The following is a 21,530-nucleotide window of genomic DNA, read 5'->3' on the forward strand; positions in this document are numbered from 1 at the left end:
AAAACCTAGCACATTTATTTTTCAACATAGTCCCCTCCTACATGTACACACTTAGTCCAGCGGTTGTGGAGCATACGGATCCCTTCTTTGTAGAAGTAGTCCACAGCAGGGGTGATTGAAGGAGCTGAGTTATTAACTTCAAACTTTCTGCATTATCACTCAGAGTTGAACTGCGCATGCATGTGACGAGAGCGTCTTGGACCCCCAGGTGGTCCACAGCAGGGGTGATTGATAAGTTCGTGGCCTAAGGTAGAAGGAGATACAGCTCTCGTTACATGCATGTGTAGTTCAACTCTTTGAGTGAACATGCAGAAAGTTTGAAGTTTCTCCTCATCTCCTACCTTAGGCCACGAACTTATCAATCACCCCTGCTGTGGACCACTTTCTGGAGGTCCAAGATCTGTATGCTCCACGACCGCTGGGCTAAGTGTGTGAATGTAGGAAAAATAAAGGTGCTAGGTTTTCTAAAATTGACTCCCTCTACCATAGGCCACAAACTTATCAATCACCCTTCGTATATTGCATTGCTGTGTACTGCTGCCGCAAAACAACAAATTTCACGACATATAGTACGCCAGTGATATTAAACCTGATTCTGATTTGGGTTCAGAAATGGCGAAAAGGCACAAACTGTCAAAAGGACATCAGAGCGGTCCATGGGCGGGGCCTCACTTCCATCAGCCAATCAGGACCAGCCACTGTGCAATCCATTCTGTTCTTTCTATCAGCTGGTCTCTAAAAAAACGTTCAAGGTTCAAAGTACATTTACTATCAAGGTAGGTATACCATATACAACCTTGAGATTCATTTTCTTGCAGGCAAACATTGGAAAATAGAGAAATACAACCGAATGCACAAAAAAAACATACATCAAAGTCCGAAGTACATTATCAAAGTGTGCATGCTTTATACAACCTTAAGATTTGTCTCCTCACAGGCAGCCACAAAACAAAGAAACCGAATAGAATTCATTATATAAAAGACCATCAAACACCCAATGTGCAGAAAAAAAATCAAATTGTGCAAACGATAAAAGGAAGCAAATAACATTCCGAACTGAAGTTCACAATAGTGAGTCCACAGCCACGAAGCCAGTCACAGCCGATTCAGGAGCCTGTTAGTTGCAGGCCGCAGCCTCAGTTCAGTGCAGAGACAAGAAAACCTCGCAGAGCAGTGAGCTGAACCGGCAATGATGACAATAGATACACTGTCACCAGGAAATCCATGTAAAGGTCTCGAGGACTTCACAAAGAGAGTTCTCCTGAGGGACTTGACTCGACGATCACGTGTTTGACCTTCGGCCCTTGGCTTCTGGACTCTCACGACCTCCGACTGCCTCCCGACCATGTTTCTAACATCCCCTGGTGTGTCCTCCTTCACGAAGTCACGGGAGGTGAGGTTATGAACCTCTGGCTGACATTCCTCTACCAAGTTCTGTTCCAGAGGCCTCATGATAATTGCTGACATGCAGCCTGATCAGTTTCTCAGTGGTCAGAGGTGATGGTGAGGTCAGAAATGAAGCCAAGAGGCACAGGACAGAACAGGCCCTTCCAGCCACCCAGCCACGCCGTTCAGCAACCCACCCGTTTAACACCAGCCTAATCACAGAACAACTTACAATGACCAATTAACCTACTAACTGGTACACCTTTGAACGGTGGGAGGAAACCAGAGCACCTGGAGGAAACCCCTGTGCTCACATGAAGGATGTACAAACTTCTTAGAGGACGTTGTAACTGAACTCCAAACTCAGGTGCCCTTGTTCTAGCCGCTACAACATCTTCTCCCCAGGGGGCACTTACTGCCTCTCTGACCATGATAAAATCACCTCATTCTTGGCTCTCGGTGGGCTGGGCCCTTGGGCAATTAGGCCGACTATACAGAACCTTATTAGTGGTGAAGAGACCCCAAGCAATGGTCTCGATGAGTTTCTGATTCTCTGTAACTGGAACACCTTACCCCACCCAGCTATTCGCTTTCCCTTGTCCGACTTCAATACACTGCGTAATGAATTGATTATACGCACGGTTTGCAGGACAAGTTTTCAACTGTAATTTGGTATATCGCACTATGGTAGCATAGCGCTATTATATCTCAGGGTGTGAAAGTTCAGAGTTCAACTCCAGTGTCCTCTGTAAGAAATTTGTACGTTCTTCCCGTGTGTGCGTAGGTTTCCTCTGGGTGCTCTGGTTTCCACCAACAGTTGATAGATGTATCAATTAGTAGGTTAATGGGTCATTGTAAATTGTCCCGTGATTACACTAGGGTTGAATCAGGGGTTGATGCCAGTGCTGTTTGAATGGCCTAGTCCGTGCTTAATCACTAAATAAATACCTAAAGCCACTTCCAGTTCATATTTTCTCAGATATTACACAGAGTATGATGAACTATTTTACCAATTCCTCCCTGGTGAAGCATTGTCCTTTAACAGCCTGCGAGAGATGGTAGATTTTCCATTCCAGTAAGGTTTATAACTTAATTTCTTCCTGCTCGTCTCTCTTGCCCTTAGCAACTCAGTCCTGGGGCTTTCTGAGCAGAGAGGCAGAAATCTCCTCACAGGAGCTAATTATTGTGGACTTCTGTGCAGCGTAAGCACAGAGAATCTACTGTGGGCTGGGTGTGTTTGCAAAGTGTCACCCCAGGAGAGCTCTCTTTGTACAGTCCTTCTGACTCTTACATTGACTTTCTAGTGACAAAGTGTCCCTTGTTTTAGAGGGCGGCGGAGATAACAGGGAAGTTTAGGCAGTGGCTGGTCCAATAGTCACTCATATCTGTTGTGGGTGGATGATATAGTCAACCCTGCTTTCTCTTACTGAGACACAGTTAGCATAAAGCTTTATAGCACTAGTGATGGGGTTCCATTCCTGCCACGGTCTGTAAGGCATTTATACATTCTCCTCATGACCGCATGGGTTTCCTCCAAGTGCTCTGGTTTCCTCCCACGTTCCTGAAGACGTACGGATTCGGGTTAGTAAGTTGTGGGCATGCTATGCTAGTGATGGAAGCACGGCAACACCGGCAGGCTGCCCTCAGCACATCCTCGAACTGTGTTGGTTGCTGATGCAAACAACGCACTTCACGGCCTGCTTCAAGGTACTTGTGGCAAATAAAGCTCATTTTTAGATCTTTAATCCAACTGATGCCAGGGGTTGCCGTCACAAGGATTTGGGCTGGATTCTCTAATGAAACAAGGTTATGACAAGATCATCCTCCATTTTGTCAGGAAGACCGTGTTGGCGATACACTCCCTTAACCCCCTCCTTCCCCATCATGCCTGGCAAGAGGGTTGCACCTTTTCCGACCCTGGCACACAGGCCAACAGTGGAAAACCAAAGTGCTGTGCTTCACCACGCTTACTGTAAGAATTCCACCCACTGAACCTGTGCCAGTCTGGACTAAGTTGAGGCTCAATGGAGAGGAACACCTGTAAGGAAAAGAGGCAAGTTCCAGTAACTGGGGGAAGAGAGTCTCAGTGACAGAGTGGACACCACACTGCCTAGTATCAGGTCAAGGCTGCCACCAACACTTGGCAGAGGAAAAGGGTTTGTGAAGGGAACCAAATCAATGGTTTTATTCTGCAGTACTTGGTTGGAGGAATTTTCAGTACATCCAGATCTCTAAGGTGAAGTGTGTAAAGAGTGGAGAAAGCATGAGCTGTGAAGGTCCCTTGTTCGTTCACTATCTGCCCTGTCGTCTGAAATGCGCGATCAAGGCCTTTTCCTAGACATGATTGTTCCTGGCAAATTTTACTACAGAAGTGGTTTGCCGTTGCCGCCTTCTGCGAGTGCCTTCACGAGATGGATGACCTCAGCCGTTAACAATACTCTTCAGACGTTGTCTGGGGTCGCATAACCAGGTCTTGTGATGTGCACCAGCTACTCATACGACCATCCACCTCCTGGTCCCATGGCTTCACGTGACCCTGATCCAGGGGGTGGGGAATTAAGCAGGTGCTACATCTTGCCCAAGGGTGACCTGCAGACCAGCAAAGGGAAGGAGCACCTTACACCTCCCTTGGTGGGGATGTATCTCATCCCGCCACTCACTGTATCCTCAGCTCTGTTATTTGATGAGGTTTCTCCTGTCCCGTTTTTGCACAGATTTTCAGAACCTTCTAACCAGTGGATATCCATCCAGGAATATCCAGGAACAGTTAGCTTGAACCAGAGGGGATAACTTCACTCACCCCGACACTGACCTGTTCACACAACCTGTGGACACTTTCAAGCACTCTTCATCTCATATTCTCACTATTTATTGCTTTTTTAAATTATTGTATTTGTAGTTTGCTATCTTTTGCACATTGGCTGTTTGTCCATCTTGTGCGTGGTCTTTCACTAATCCTATTGTCTTTCTTTGCATTTTCTGTGAATGCCCACAAGAAAATGAATCTCAGGGTTGTATGGACTTTCATAATAAATTTACTTTCAACTATTTTTTGAACTTTGAACATCTGCCTCAGTCTATTCTGATCTTTTTAAATCAATATCCATCTATCTACATTAAAATCTAGCTGTATTTAGTACAAGGTTGTTTCCTAACCCTTTCATCAATTCACCAGCATCACTGTGGCAGATCTCTTTTGATGTGGTTCCAGAATTTCATTTGGAGCTTGAGGAGATTTTGTATGTCACTTTCTCTAGATGTACTGTGGAGGGCATTCTCGGTGGTTGCATCACCATCTGGTGTGGAGGGGCCACTGCACGGGATCAGAAAAAGCTGCAGAAAGTTGCAACTCATCCAGCTCCATCACGGGCACTGGCCTCCCCAGCATCGAGGACATCTTCAAAAGGCGATGCTTCAAGAAGGCAGCATCCATCATTAAGGACCCCCACCACCCAGGACATGCCCTCTTCTCACTGTTACCATCAGGGACGCGGTACAGGAGCCTAAAGACCCACAGTCAATGTTTTAACAACAGCTTCTTCCCCTCTGCCATCAGATTTCTGAACGGACAATGAACCCATGGACACCATCTCAGTATTCCGTTCGCTTTCTGCACTACTTATTTATTTTATTGCTTTTTTTAAAATTGTTTGCACAGTTTGTTCTTTTTTTTGCACATTGTGTGTTTGGCAGTCTTCTTTTGTAATGGGTTCTATTGGGTTTCTTTGTCTTGTAGCTGTCTAAAATAAAAACGAAGATCAAGGTTGTATATTGAATACATATGTGATAAGAACATAAGAATATAAGAAATAGGAGCAGGAGTAGGCCATTTGGCCCGTCGAGCCTGCTCTGCCATTCAATAAGATTATGGCTGATCTGACCATGGACTCATCTCCACCTACCTGCCTTTTCACCCGTAACCTTTAATTTCCCTACTGTACAAAAATCTATCCAACCTTGTCTTAAATATATTTACTGAGGAAGCCAACACCACTTCATTGGGCAGAGAATTCCACAGATTCTCCACTCTCTAGGAAAAGCAGTTCCTCCTCATCTCCGTCCTAAATCTACTCCCCCGAATCTTAAGGCTATGTCCCCTAGTTCTAGTCTCACCTACCAGTGGAAACAACCTTCCTGCCTCTGTCTTATCTATCCCTTTCATAATTTTATATGTTTCTATAAGATCTCCTCTCATTCTTCTGAATTCCAGTGAGTACAGTCCCGGGCAACTCAATCTCTCCTCATAGTCGAACCCCCTCATCTCTGGAATCAACCTGGTGAACCTCCTCTGTACCTGCTCTGAAGTCAGTACATCCTTCCTCAAGTAAGGAGACCAGAACTGCTCGCAGTACTCCAGGTGCAGCCTCACCAATACCTTGTAGAATTGCAGCATAACATCCCTGCTCTTAAATTCAATCCCTCTAGCAACGAAGGCCAACATTCCATTTCCTTTCTTGATAGCTTGCTGCACCTGCAATCCAGCCTTTTGTGATTCATGCACAAGCACTCCCAAGTCCATCTGCACAACAGCATGCTGCAATTTTTTACCATTTAAATAACAATCTGATCTTCCATTTTTCCTTCCAAAGTGGATGACCTCGTGATAATAAATGTACTCTGAACTTGAACTTGAATTTTTTAATATAACTCGTAGTAATTTTTATGTGCTGTACTGCAGCCACAAAACAAGTTTTACAACATACGTCAGCAATGATTCTGAATGTGATTCTGAAATGGAGAATACTGTCTGATTAGTTAGTGGAGAATGGAGAAGGGATGAGGGCAATCATTTTGCCTGGTGTGAAGTACAAAATTGTTATAGACAATAGAAAGGTTGAGGATTCGAAGTTCAATGTTCAAAGTAAATTTATGACCAAATTACATATATGTCACCACATACAACCCTGAGATTCATTTCTTTACAGGCATTCACAGTAGAACAGAGAAATAAAATGTAATCAATAAAAAACTGCAAAGACTGACAAACAATTAATCTGTAAAAGAAGGCAAATATGTAAAAATAAATAATTAGGAAACAAACAAACAAACTGAGAACGTGAGCTGTAGAGTCATTGAAAGTGAATCTATAGGTTGTGGGATCAGTTCAGAGTTGAGGTGAGTGAAGTTATCCAAGCTGGTTCAGGAGATGGATGGGCGAGGGGTAATAACGGTTCCTGAACCTGGTGGTGTGGGACCTAAAGTTCCTGTACCTCTTTCCCATTGTCAGTAGAGAGAAGAGACCTTGGGGTGTAGGGTGGGGGTACTTGATGATAGGTGCATGCATTTGACAGTGCAGTGTTCACCGAGCTTGGCAATTAGCTTGCAGGCGTTTCTCACCGGACAAGGTGACATCCACAGTGTACAGGTGTTCTTTTCTCTCTGGGATTGCTTGCTTTCATATAGCCCCACACTTACTTTCATGTGCAGCGCCCCTTGTAGATGTACTCAGTGGCAGGGAGGGCTTTACTTGTGACGGACTGGGCTGCATCTACCACTTTTCATTGGCTTTTACATTCTTGGGCATTGGTTCTTCCATACCAGGCCATGATATAACCAGTCAGAATACTCTCAAATGGACATGAATAGAAGTTGTCAAAGTTTTAAATGACATGCTTAAGTTCCACCCCAGGCCAAGACTCCAGTGGAATTGAGATGAGGTGTTCTTATCTACTTTCTTAATTCAATAGAAAAGATACCAGACAACTTCTTTGAGAGCCAGGCAATCAAAACAATATTTCTCCCCTACACAGCACCAATACGGAATGCTGTCAGATCATTATCACACTGGTAATTGTGGAAGTTTGAGTTTTGCATATACTCCCTGTCATATTTCTTCCTTTATAAACATTCCAACTCTGATAAAAGTTCATCAGCCTGAACTGCTAATCCTCGTTTCTTTCTCCGCAGACTCTGCCTAACCTGCTGTGTGCTTCTTGCACTTCTATGTTAATGAATTCCAGACTCCAGCGTCTGCGGTACTTTGCTTTTCCTGGCTGGGGAGGGAGTTGCACAACCCTGAAGTGAGTGCAAAAGGTTTCAGAGGAACGCAAGTCTTCCTGTTAATTCACTTGCATCTTCTGTAGTACTATTATTCAACATAATGTGCCTAATATCTTATGTAGCAAGAACGAGAATTGGCTTTACAACTTATCAGAACATCTTACAAATAAAATTGGATGGTTTTAAAGCCTTTTTTCCCCTCATGATTGTTTTGGTTTGCTTTTTGTGTATCTATTATATAACAGTGCGCAATATCAAGCCCAGGGCCATTTACAAATAAACCTTTTAAAACAAAGTCATAGAGCACTACAGTACAGAAAGAGTCCCTTCAGCCCATCTGGTCAGCACTGAACTATTAATCTGCCTCGTCCCAAAGCCATCCATACCACTCCCATCCATGTACATATACAAATTTCTCCTAAATGTTGAAATCCAACCTGCATCCTCTACTTCCACTGGCAGCTCATTCCATACTTGCACACCCACTGAGTGAAGAAGTTTCCCCTCATGTTCCCCATCAACACTTCACCTTTTACCTTTAACCCATAACCTCTTGTTCTAGCCTCACCCAACCTCAGTGGAAAAATCCTCCTTGCATTTACCCTATCTATATCCCTCATAATTTTGTATATCTCTATCAAATCTTCCCTCATTCTCCTACGCTCTATGAAAGTCCTAACCTTATCAACTCCACCCTACAGCTCAGGTCCCTCAAGTCCTGACATCATCCTTTTAAATTTATGTCTTGAAATACATTCAAGGTATATTAAGTGCTTCCACCAAGTCAATTATGGACCGCGTATTACTGAAGCCAGGCTAAGATAACGTTCCATCCACACACCCACTAGCTCAAGAGGGCGTAACGCCTGACAACAATGGTATAAAGAAGCCACAGCATTTTAAGAAGAATGGATGATTGAAGGGGGTTTAGACACTGACCTTTCACCTCTGGGATCGGGGTGCAAGGAAGTACAGATTGAAGGGTTGAAAATCTCCTCTCTCTGCTGGCCATAAGCGTCCAATCTGAAACGAGGTTGATCATTCTCAATGCAGTGCACACAAGCCACACAACACAATTAACCCCCAAGTCTGGCACTAACGAATATTTAGCAACATTTAATATTTCAGATGTTAGCAGGCGGCATTGGAAAACAGGCAGAGCGGTGGGTCACTGCTGGGTAAAGAGCAGAGGGAGCTTTACTCCACACCCACAACCCAGAGCCAAAAAATGGACAAAATATAACGACTTCATTGTCTGCACTTGATAAGCACAATAAAAACATGAAAGTGTTTTACAAACGTTAACTTACGGTATTGTGCTGGTCAAGCACAAAAATAAGGACTTCTCTTTTCCACAGTTTCTCATCTCCTCGCTTGCCCATCACCTCCATTCAAGGCCCCACACAGTCTTTCCAGGTGAGGCAACACTTGACTTGCAAATCTGCTGGGGTCGTATATTGTGTCTAGTGCTCCCAATGCAGCCTCCTGTACATTGACGAGACCCTTTGTAAATTGGGGGATCACTTCGTCGAGCACCTCTGCACCATCTGCCACAGGTGGAACTTGTCGGTGGCCAAACATTTTAATTCCGATTCCCATCCTCATTCCAACATGTTGGTCCATGGCCTCCTCTTGGGCCATGATGAGGCTACCATCGGAGTGGAGGAGCAACATCTTATATTCCACCTGGGTAGCCTCCAGCCTGCTGGCATGAACATCGATCTCTCCTTCTGGTTTAAAAAAAAATCCCTTCCCTTCCACTCTTCTTTTATTCCCCACTCTGGCCCCTTACCTCTTCTCACCTGCCTCTCACATCCCCCTGGGTCTCCTCCTCCTTCCCATTCTCCTATGGTCCACTCTCCACTCCTTCCTCGCCAGCCTCCTACCTTTCCCACCCATTTGGCCTCACCTATCACATTCCAGCTTGTCCTTCTTCCCCTCCCACCACCTTTTTATTCTGGCATCAACCCTCTTCCTTTCCAGTCCTGAAGAAAGATGTCAACCCGAAACATCAGCTGTTTATTCTCTTCTATAGATGCTGTCCGAATTGCTGAGTTCCTCCAGCATTTTGTGTAGGGTTGCCTTTCCCTGGGTACCCCTACCCACTTTCTCCCATGGTCTGCTCTGCTCTCCTATCAGATTCCTTCTGCTTCAGATCTTTAACTCTTTCACTATCACCTCTCAGCTTCTCACTTCATCCCCCTCCCTTCCCCACCCACTCACCTTCCCCCTCACCTACTCTCACCTATGATCTGCCTTTCACCAGAGAGTGATGAATCTGTGGAATTTATTGCTAGGACGGCGGTGGAGGCCAAGACATTTGGTTCATATGTTCTTGATTGGTAAAGATGTCAAAGGTTACAGGGAGAATGCAGCAGAATGGGGCTAAGAAGAATTTAAAAAATCAGCCATGATAGAATTGCAGAGCAGACTCAATGGGTGAAATGGCCCAATTCTGCTATGGTCTATGGTCTGCCAACTTGTTTTCCTGCCCCTTCACCCCCTTCTTATTCTGGCTTATTCCCCCTTCCTTTCCAGTCCTGATGAAGGGAGTTAGCCCAAAATGTAGGCTGTTTGTTCTTCGCCAAACATCAACTGTTTATGTTGCCTGACCTGCTGAGTTCCTCCAACGGTTTGTGTGTGTTCCTCTGGATTTCCCGCATCTGCAGAATCTCTTGTGCTTAAAAATAAATGCTATCTACAATTATACAAGCCTCTACAATAAATTTAAGGGCAGGTTTAGGTAATTCCCAGTGAAACCAAAGCCAAATGGAATAGACCTGGCTGAATATATTATTCATGCACTGTAAAGACTACTAAACTGGTTTATCACAACACACTGTACAGTAAAATGACAAAACATCATTCCCTTCACAACCCGCATCTGCCTTTATTCTGTAGTTTATAAACTCTTAATGCTTTCAAAAGATTCATTAAGCATTTCTTCCATAGCTCCTGAATCAATAAATTTACTTTACTTTTTTTTTATTTAGGGAATCAGCACATAATGGGCCCTTCGAGCCGCATTGCCCAGCAACCTATCTATTAACTCTAGCCTAATCATGGAATAATTTACAATGACCAATTAGCCTACTAACCAGTACATCTCTCAGTTGCGGGAGCAGCCGGAAGAAACCCATACACTCATGGGAAGGACGCACAAACTTCTTACAAACTTGTCGGAATTGAACTCTGAACTCTGATGCTCTGAGCTGTAAGTGTATCGCGCAGACCGCTACGCTACCATTGCACCCTGAATTTCCCCCCTCACTCTGTGAGAAAGGAGAGGAGGAGGGGAACCAGGGCAGGTGAGGACAAGAGGAGGAGGTAAGAGGAGACCTAGAATAGGGAATAGAATAAGAGAGGTATTTCTTTTTAGTAACACACATAAAAGTTGCTGGTGAACGCAACAGGCCAGGCAGCATCTCTAGGAAGAGGTACAGTCGACGTTTCGGGCCGAGACCCTTCGTCAGGACTAACTGAAAGAGGAGCTAGTAAGAGACTAGGAAGAGGTACAGTTGATGTTTCGGGCCGAGACCCTTCAAATCTTGGTGAAGGGTCTTGGCCCGAAATGTCGACAATACCTCTTCCTAGGGATGCTGCCTGGCCTGCTGTGTTCACCAGCAACTTTTATGTGTGTTGCTTGAAATTCCAGCATCTGCAGATTTCCTCGTGTTTGCATTTCTTTTTAGTGTTCCGATAGGAAACAGCTTTTTCTCCCAGGCCATAAAATTACTGAACTTCCTACCATCACCCAGTTTTCATCATGTATGAAGCACCAGTACTGTTATACACTTTACATTTTAATAAAATCCACCATATTATTTGTTAATTTAAGTGTGGTAATATTACTTTGTGTTGTGTGTGAGTTATATGTATTGTGGTGTGTATCTTGATCCGGAAGAAATTTTGCGGAATACATGTATATGGCTGAATGACAATAAACTTGAACTTAAACTCAAAACCCTAGTAATAAAAGACAAATTTGTTCTTTTATTTTACATAAGGTACCATGGACTTACAGCAGGACACAATACCGCATCTCACAGTTCTGGCAACCACCTCATGTCCATGTCATGGATGTGAGGAATGAGGGGTGATCTTAGTAAAACATCAAACCTTAAGCCGGCATGACATGGAGAAACATACACAAAATACTGGAGGAACTTGTTTGTGATTGGACTGCTACACTGTGATCATTTTGTGTGGGCTGCTTGGACTTCCAGCACCTGCAGATTTTCCTTTGTTTGCGATGTGACATGGAGGACATCTTCAAAAGCTGATGCCTCAAAAAGGCAGCGTCCACCATTAAGGAGACCCATCACCCAGGACATGCTCTCTTCTTATTACTACCATGAGAGAGAAGGTACAGGAGCCTGAAGACCCACATTCTAAGCCATTCACAAATTATTTAATTTAGCTTTTCTAATTACACTTAATGGCCGCTTTATTCAGTACCTCCTGTATCTAATAAAGTGGCCACTGAGTGTATGTTCGTAATCTTCTGCTACTGTAGCTCATTCACTTCTAGGTTCAAAGTGTTGTGTGTTCAGAGATGCTCTTCTGTAAACAACTGTTGTAACATGTAGTTATTTGAGTCACTGTCGTCTTCTTGTCACCTTGATCCAGTCTGGCCATTCCCCCTGACTTCTCTCAGTAACGAGGCATTTTTGCCCACAGAACTGCCACCCACTGATATTTTTTCTCATTTTTCGCACCATTCTCTGGAATGCTGTGCATGAAAATCTCAGGAGATTAGCAGTTTCTGAGATACTCAAACCACCCTGTCTGGCACCAACAATCACCCCACAGTCAAGGTCACAAAGTCATTTCTTCCTCATTCTGATTTTTGTTCTGAGCAACAACTGAACCTCTTGACCATGTCTGTATGCTTTTATGCGCTGAGTTGCTGCCACATGATTGGCTGATTAAATATTTGCATTAATGTACAGGTGTACTTCTTTGTCTTGCCTATTTAAACGTCAGCCTAAATGACACTTAAATGTAGTCCTTGTATCTGATAAAAGAGCTCCCATGCCTTTGGCTGCAACCAGAGTGCAGCCAATAAAAAGAAAGGAGGTGTAAGTGGAGCAGCCATTGTGTGAGTGGGCCAGTGCTAGAGTGGCCAGGGTTTGACCCAACAGAATTAGGCGAGCACAGGCAGAGGTTCTAAGTAAGTACATTTCTAGTGAGTTTTACTCTTTGTTCGTGCATAGCAACTGTGCTGAGAATGGGTCCGGAGGTAGTGGTAGGTTCTTTGCATGAGACGTGGAACGCAGGGAGACCTCCAGTCTCCTTGATAACTACATCTGAATGAAATGCACCAAGCTACAGCTCTTTAGAGACTGTGTTAAGGAACTGGAGCTACAGTTGGATGACCTTTGGGAAGTGATAAATAAGAGCTATGGAAATGTAGTCACCCCTAAGTTCCAGGAAGCAGGTACCTGGGTAACCATCAGGAGAGGGAAAGGGAATAGACAGCCATTAAAGTGTATTTCTGTGGCTGATTCCCTCAATAACAAGCATATACACCACTTTAGATAACTTTGTGGGGAAATGCCCTGCCAGGGAGAAGCCAGAGCAAGCATGAATCTGGCACCGAGTCCGGCTCTGAGGCTCAGAGGGAAGGAGGGAAGGAGGCAGAAGAGAAATGCAAAAGCGATAGAGGATTTCATAAATATAGGATCAGAAAGCTGAGTCTGTGGGTGTGAAAGAGACTCCCAGATGGTATGTTGCATCCCAGGTGCCAAAGGTTGCCAGGGTCAGGGATCGGATCCAATCCACAGCATTCCAAAGGGGGAAGGTGAACAGCCGGAAGTCATGCAGCGACGTTGTGTAGGTAGGTAAAGGGAGGAGGCCCTGAAGAGAGATGACAGGAAGTTGGGCGGAAAGCCGGAAAGCAGGACCTCTGTTGGCAGTAATCTCTGGCTTGCTGCCTGTGCCACGTGCCAGTGAGGGTAAGAATAGGATGATTTGGCAGATGAATGTGTGGCTGAAGAATTCGTGCATGGCGCAGGGTTTCAGATTTCATTGGGATCTCTTCTGGGGAAGCTATCGCCTGTAGAAAAAGGACAGGATACACCCAAACCTAAGATGGACCAATATCCTTGTGGTCAGGTTTGCTAGAGCTGCGGGGGAGGGTTTAAACTCATTTAGAAGACGGATGGGAATGGGGGTGATAGGGCAGGATTCCCTAAAGGTTAAATTGCAGGGTGAGTCAATAGTAAGGAAGGCAATACAATGTTAACATTCACTTTGAGAGGACTGGAATAGAAGAGCAAGGATGTAATGCTGAGGCTTTATAAGTCACTGGTCAGACTGCACTTGGAGTATTGTGAGCAGTTGGGCCTCTTATCTGAGATCTGCTGGTTCACTAGAATGATCCCAGGAATGAAAGGGTTAACAAAGGAGGATTGTTTGATGGCTCTGGGCCTGTACTTGCTGGAGTCCAGAAGAATGATGTGGGGATCTCATTGAAGCCATTCAAATACAGAAAAGCCTAAATAGAGTGGATGTCTCCTTTAGTGGAGGAGTCTTGGACCAGAGGGCAGTCTCAGAACTGAGGGGTGTCCATTTAGGACAGGGATGAGGGAAAATTCATTTAGCCAGAGGGTGGTGAATCTGTGGAACTCATTGCCACAGATTGCTGTGCAGGCCAAGTCATCGGGTATATTTAAGGTGGAGTTTCTTCATATATCAGGGCATCCAAGGTTACAGGTAGAAGGCAGAAGAATGGGGTTGAGAGAGATAATAAATTGTCCATGATGAAATGACAATGAAGACTCGATGGGCTGAATGGCCTGAATCTGCTCCTATTTCTTAAGGTCTTATTCCACCAACTCCTCTGGCAGTGAGATCCAGATATCAACCCACTCTCTGCCTAGCAACCCACCTATTTAACCCTATCACAGGACAATTCACAATGACCAATTAACCTATTAACCAGTACATCTTTGAATTGTGGAAGGAAACTGGAGCACCCATTGCAAACCCATGTACTCACAGGAAGAACATCTAAAATTCTTACATGGCATCAGAATTGAACTTTGAACTCTGACGCTCCAAGCTATAATAGCATTGCGCCAACCGCTACACTACCGTGGCACCGAAAGTCCTTGTTCTCACCTCAAACCTAGGCCACTGTGTTTATGGTACCCCAAACAGAGGAAAAATATTTTGAGTACCTATACCTCTCTGGTATTAGTTCCTGGGCTGAAAACTGAATGTTTATTCCCCTCCGTTGATGCTTCCTAACCTGCCGAGCTCCTCCAGCATCTTTGTGGTGATTTACAGAGCATAAGAACACAAAGAAACAGGAACAGGAATAAGCCACCTGGCCGATCACCCCTCCCCACCACTGCTTTATCATTTCCTGTCAGTCACCTTATGTACAGAGACTCCTGTGCCTAGCGTCACTTTATGGACACACAATCGATGTATAGAAGCTAATCTTATGTGTTTATATTTATTTTGTTATTTTTTATTGTTGTTGTCTTTACTGAATCTTTGTACTTTACCAATGCGGCACGGTAGTGTAGTGGTTAGCGTAACGCCTTACAGTGCCAACTCTAAGACCAGAGTTCAATTCCCACCGCTGTCTGTGATGAGTTGGTACATTATCCCCTTGACAATGTGGGTTTCCTCCGGGTGCTCTGGTTTCCTCCCTCATTCCAAAGGTGTACGGGATAGGGTTAGTGCGTTGTGGCCACGCTACGATGGCGTTAGAAGCAAGGCAGCACTCGCAGGCTGCTCCCTGCACATCCCTGATGCAAAAGACACACAACACTCTACGCTTCAATGTACATGTGACAAACTAAACTCATCTGTAATGTTTAATCTTTAAGACTTGACCACTAATGGAAAAATCTCAACAGCTACACCGTAAAGCCCCCTGCAAAGTAGGAAAAGTAGGAATCCCCTGTTGTTGGTATGTTACACTAAACCTCCCACAGTTGAGGGCTGGTTTGAAACCAGCCTGGAAACTACCTTACAGCCCAGGAGTGCAGAGAGCATCTGCTCTACACCAACCTAAAACTAACTAGGCTCCACTCTCAGTCAAAACGACACTGGTGACATGTGGAGGCGGCCACGAGCAGCTCACGTGACCACAAGAGCTCTCGGTAGCTGAATCTGTGAGCATGTTACATAAGCACCATTATCTACATGAAGTATTGCCTCCACGGCGGTGACGTGGAGAGTTCAGCAGTCAAGAGATGACCAACAGGCCCAGTAAGTGCCTAATGGGGCCTCTTGAACATTAGAAGTGATTCACCAAAGTGTGTGCATCCAAGGCTCCAATCAGGACCTCGTCCTAATGGTACGTCCCCTTGGGTTAATTGACTTGCAGAGAGAATTTCAGCCCATTAGAATCAGCTAATTATAAACAAAAGGGCTTATGAGGTCAACAACTACCTGTTGCTTTTGCCATGAGTATTTCAACAGGAGAACACGCTTAGATACATACTGTGGATACTGTCATACCTCAACTCTGTTCTATCCCTCTTGGTTCAGTCCCTCCCAACTGTTTCCGCGACACTCCTCATGTTCTCAAACATTCAGTTCCCTGGCTCTGACCACCTCATTTTCACCATGGATGTCCAGTCCCTATACACGTCTATTCCCCCACAAGAAGGCCGTAAAGCTCTTTGCTTCTTTCACAATAAAAGAACCAACCAGTTCCCCTCCACCACCACCCTCCTCTATCAGGCAGAACCAGTGCTCACCCTCAACAAATGTCCTTCGGCTCCTCCTACTTTCTCCAGACTCGAGGGATAACTGTGGGCACCCACATGGACCCCAAGTACGCTTGCCATTTTGTTGACCTTGTAGAACAGTCCATGTTCCAAGCCTTCCCCAGTAATGCTCCTCAACTCTTCCTCCACTACATTGATGACTGCATTGGTGCTGCTTCCTGCACCCATGCTGAGCTTGTCAATTTCATCAACTTTGCTTCCAACGTCCAGCCTATCCTTAAATTCACCTGGTCAACTTCTGACACCTCTCTCCCTTTTCTCAATCTCTCTGTCTACAAACTGTCAACTGACATCTTTTATAAACCTACCAATTCCCAGTTTGTCTTGGCTATACTTCTTCCCACCCTGTCACCTGTAAAAATGCCTATTCCCTTTTCTCAGTTCTTTTGCCTCCATCACATCTGTTCCCAGGATATGGCTCTCCTTTTCAGGACATCAGAGATGTCCTCCTTCTTCAAAGAACAGAGTCTCCCTTCCTCCTACATTGACGCTGCCCTCACCTGCATCTCCTCTATTTCCCGAATGTCCATGGTCACTCCATCTTCCTGCTACCTTAAGAGTTCCTCTTGTCCTTACCTACTACCCCATGAGCCTCCGCCATCTCCAAAAGGATCCTACTACCAAATATAGCTTTAGTTCTCCCCCGCCCCCACTTTCCTCAAGGATCACTCCCTCCATGATTCCCTTGTCCGTTTGTCCCTCCCAGCACTTATCCCTACAAGCAGCTTAAGTATAACACCTGCCTATTCATTTCCTCCCTCACCTCCATTCAGGGCCCCAATCAGTCCTTCTGATGCTTCTGACCTGCTGAGTTCCTTCAGCATTTTGTGTGTGTTACTCTGGACTAAAGATATAATTTAAGTTCTTTTGCACATTGATTGCTTGCCGTTCTTCGTTTGTCTGTAGTTTTTGTTAATTCTATTGTATCTCTACGCTCTACTGAGAATGCCTGCAAGAAAATGAATCTCAGGGTAGGAGTGCGACATACACTCACTGGCCACCTTACTAGTTACCTCCTGTACCTAATAAAGTGGCCACTGAGTGTACGTTCATGATCTTCTGCTGCTGTAGCCCATCCACTTCAAGGTTTGATGTGTTGTACATTCAGAGATGCTCTTCTGCACATCACTGTTGTAAGGTGTGGTTATTTGACTACAGTCTGCTTCCTGTCAGCTTGAACCAGTCTGGCCATTGTCCTCTGACCTCTCTCATTAACCAGGTGCTTTTGCCCACAGAGATGCCGCTCAGTGGATGTTCTTTTGTTTTTCTAGTCTCACTCAACGTCGTGTTGGGATTTCGAGGAAACATAAGCACTCGGGGGAAGCTCCCACAGTCACGAGAGAACGTGCCAACTCAACATGGGCAGCACCAGGACTGATTGTAGTCAGGCCTTATCCTGGAAAGATGTTCTCCTGAAATCCTGACTCTGGCCCTTCTCTCCACCCTGGTTCCTGGCCAGCTAACTGTTTCCAACTGCAGATGCTTTACTTTACGGTGAGTTTGACTTGGCATGAAATGATGAATATCACCTTCAGTGAGAGTCATAAAGCACAGAAACAGGCCCTTCGACCTATCAAGTCTAGGCCAACCTAATCTTCTGCCTCGTCCCATCTACCTGCACCCAGACCATACCTTTCCCATCCATAAACCTATCCAAACTTCTCTTAAATATTACATCCACCACTTCTGCTGGCAGTTCATTCCACACCCTCACCACACTGAGTGAAGAAGTTCCCCCTCATGTTCCTCTTCCACCCTAAACCTAGGACCTTGATGTATTGTCCCACCCAACCTCCTTGGAAAAAGCCTGCATGCATTCACCGCATCTATGATAGGTTCTTGATTAGTCAGGGCGTGAAAGATTATGGGGAGGAGGCAGTAGAATGGGGTTGAGAGGGAAATGGATCAGCCATGATAGAATGGTGAAGAAGACCTGATGGGCCAAATAGCCTAATTCTGCTCCTAGTTCCCATCATCTATACCCCTCATAATTTTGTATACTTCTACAACATCTCCCTCATTCTTGTGTGTTCCAGGGAACACACAAAGACTCAGCACCATCTTTGTAAATGTTCTCTACCCTCTTTCAAAGCTGTCCTCATTCCCCCAGAGTAGAAATCTTTGGAATCCTCAAACCCAGAGGTCTGTCACCAACTATATTCGCACCACAGCCAATTAAGACTTCTGAACTTTCATGGAACCTGGAAACCGCAGGACAGGTGGGAAAATTGGGAGCGGTGACAGGCCGTGGGCGGGGCATGATCCTCGTGGGAATTGGCTGCCACATGACAGGGTCTGTGCCAACAAGATGTGAAAGGTGCTACACAAATGCAAACACTCCTTTCAGTGAGGGAAGGTTTTCTTCAGATCCACATGCAAACGCCATCCACTGCCTCTCTGTATTTACTGCATTATAATTGCTCTCTATTTGCACTGATTATTTAATTATATACATTTCTTATTACTTATTGAGAGATACAGCATAGAACAGGCCCTTTTGGCCCAACAAGCCGCAACATCCACCTATTTAACCCTGGCCTAATCACAGGACAATTTACAATGACCAATTAACCTACCAATCCGGACATCTCTTGTCTGTGGGAATAAACTGGAGCACCCGGGGAAACCCCACGATCACAGGGAGAATGTACAAACTCCTTACAGACAGCGCTGTAATTGAACTTTGAATTCCAACACCCTGAGCTCCAAGGGCATTGCGCTATCTGCTACACTACTGTGCCACCTCAATTGTAATTTATAGTAATTGTTTTATGTATCGCACTGCACATCTGATGCAAAAAACTAATTTCATGATATATGTCATGATAATAAACCGGATTCTGAACTAAACTATCATTGAAGATAAGACCGCTGAGGAAGATTCCTACCCATTTTAAATTGGTTACCAGCCTTTCCTCTAGAATTCAGCTCTATGCTATTCCTGTCTTGTTTTTTTGCTCCCCACACTGACAAACTGCATAGTCCCTTCAGAAAGCAGCTGAGAATAATTCACTAATAAAGCTCTCCTCAAACCCTTGAGCGAATGTTCTGGCTGTAAATGCAGGGACAACCAAAACCAATGTCGTGACAACCTAATTTTTGCTCGTCCCCGCTCAAGGATGACTACTTTGCAAATAATTCTTTTCTGACTTGACAACCTCAGTATATTATCATTGCAGTTCCCGAGGAAAACTGCAAAGACTGTAGATCAAGATTACCAGCCTGCGAATGCACAGGCTCCCTGACCACGATTCATTTCAAAACTGTAAATAGGATAGAAGATCTCGTGTGGTTAATACTTTGGGATTTTCTGTTGGAAACTGAAGAGCAATTCAATATAATTGCACACATGTATATTACTCATCTTACTGAAAACACTTTCTTCTGCCAGTTAAACCACCGACAACACTTTGAAAGGTTATTTCCCTTAAAATAATAAACACAAACTTCGCCAAGGAGGGTCCCAAGCCCGGCTGTGAAAGGGGGAGGATTGGGCATGAGGCTAGAAACCCCATCCCGTAAAAAGCCAGAGCTGCAGAAACGCCAACAGAAGCTCCAAACATCTCCACCCTGAGACAGGAAGGATCTTTGTCTGGAAGACGTATGAAGTTGTATGGTGAAAGTGGAAGCCACGGGGCCAATCTCTCTGCCTAGGACAGAGAACTCTGGCGAGTTGCTGTCTGCAGCCTATGCCCCAGAAGGGGTGATAGGCTTAGTCCAAAATATACACACACGAGATTCCGCAGATGCTGGAATTCCAGAGCAACACACACAAAATGCTGAAGGAACTCAATATGTCAGGCAGTATCTCTGGAGACGCATAAACAGTATCCCCTCCCATTCTCGCAAATTCTTATTCTGGCTTCTCCCCTCTTCCTTTCCAGAACTGATGAAGGGTCTTCGCCCAAAATGTTGACTCTTTATTCCCCTCTATAGAGGCAGCCTGACCTGCTGAGTTGCTCTAGCATTTTGTGTGCATTGCTCTGCATTTCCAGCATCTGCAAAACGCCTCGTGTTTATGACTCTCCCCAGGTCTCTGCCAGCATCGCCCTGCTGTTTATGATTTATTGTCTTTCCCTGATTCATGCTGGCTCCTTGCCGCGTGCACATTCCTCATCACGTGCGAAGCTCTGGTGGTGACCCGTGACCTGTCTGCAGTGATCTGAGGACAGGTACAGTGACTACCAACCCTCATCAGGGTCCAGCAACACGACTGAACGTGCAATGAATCGCATGGATTGTAGGCTCACACCGCAAAGTTCAAAGTAAATCTATGAGCCAGCTACGTGTATGTCACCAAATACTACCCTGAGATACATTTTCTTCTAGGCATCCACAGTAGAACAAAGAAATGTGATATTTTCAATGAAGATCTGCGCAAAAGCAATAACTGCCAAACAACCAATGTGCAAAAGGCAGCAAACCAATACAAAAGGCAATCAATACAAAAAAAGATAGATGACAGATAGACAGACAAATAGACATACAAGTAGTTAATTAATTAATGCTAAGAACATGAGTTGTAGAGCCCTTGAAAGTGAGCCCATAGATTGTGGAGGCAGTTCATTGAGGAAGTGAGTGAAATTACCCACGCTGGTGCAGAAGCCTGATGTTCGTAGGGTTGTAACTGTTCCTGATCAGTTGTGGTATGGGACCCAGAGCTCCTGCACCCCCTTCCCCTCCCATCCCTCTTCCACACCACTGCACACTGGTACTAAACTCCGCTCATTCCCAACCCCTCCTACCAACCCGATCTTATTCTCCCAAAATCCCCATTGAGATTAACATATAGAACATAGAATAGTACAGCACAGTACAGGCCCTTCGGCCCACATTGTTGTGCCGACACTCAAACCCTGCCTCCCATATAAACCCCCCCACCTTAAATTCCTCCATATACCTGTCTAGTAGTCTCTTAAATTTCACTAGTGTATCTGCCTCCACCACTGACTCAGGCAGTGCATTCCACGCACCAACCACTCTCTGAGTAAAAACCTTCCTCTAATATCCCCCTTGAACTTCCCACCCCTTACCTTAAAGTCATGTCCTCTTGTATTGAGCAGTGGTGCCCTGGGGAAGAGGCGCTGGCTGTCCACACTATCTATTCCTCTTACTATCTTGTACACCTCTATCATGTCTCCTCTCATCCTCCTTCTCTCCAAAGAGTAAAGCTCTAGCTCCCTTAATCTCTGATCATAATCCATACTCTCTAAACCAGGAAGCATCCTGGTAAATCTCCTCTGTACCCTTTCCAATGCTTCCACATCCTTCCTATAGTGAGGCGACCAGAACTGGACACAGTACTCCAAGTGTGGCCTAACCAGAATTTTATAGAGCTGCATCATTACCTCGCGACTCTTAAACTCTATCCCTCGACGTATGAAAGCTAAC

The 21,530-nt window shown here is 45.0% G+C and overlaps 1 protein-coding gene across 11 annotated transcripts in view; it reads right to left on the reverse strand.

Annotated features, from left to right (window-relative positions):
* The window catches only part of samd11 (sterile alpha motif domain containing 11), a 324,631-nt gene that overhangs the window by 181,795 nt on the left and 121,306 nt on the right, over positions 1-21,530 (reverse strand). For 9 of the 11 annotated variants that reach the window (XM_063032832.1, XM_063032828.1, XM_063032826.1 and 6 more), the window contains exon 4: positions 8,326-8,409. The exons of the other annotated variants lie outside the window; for them this stretch is intronic. In XM_063032832.1, coding sequence (XP_062888902.1) covers positions 8,326-8,409 — 84 coding nt within the window. The remainder of the gene's footprint in view (positions 1-8,325; positions 8,410-21,530) is intronic. 11 annotated transcript variants of the gene reach the window in all.

This window comes from Mobula hypostoma, chromosome 25 (assembly GCF_963921235.1).
Source record: "Mobula hypostoma chromosome 25, sMobHyp1.1, whole genome shotgun sequence".
NCBI lineage: Eukaryota > Metazoa > Chordata > Chondrichthyes > Myliobatiformes > Myliobatidae > Mobula > Mobula hypostoma.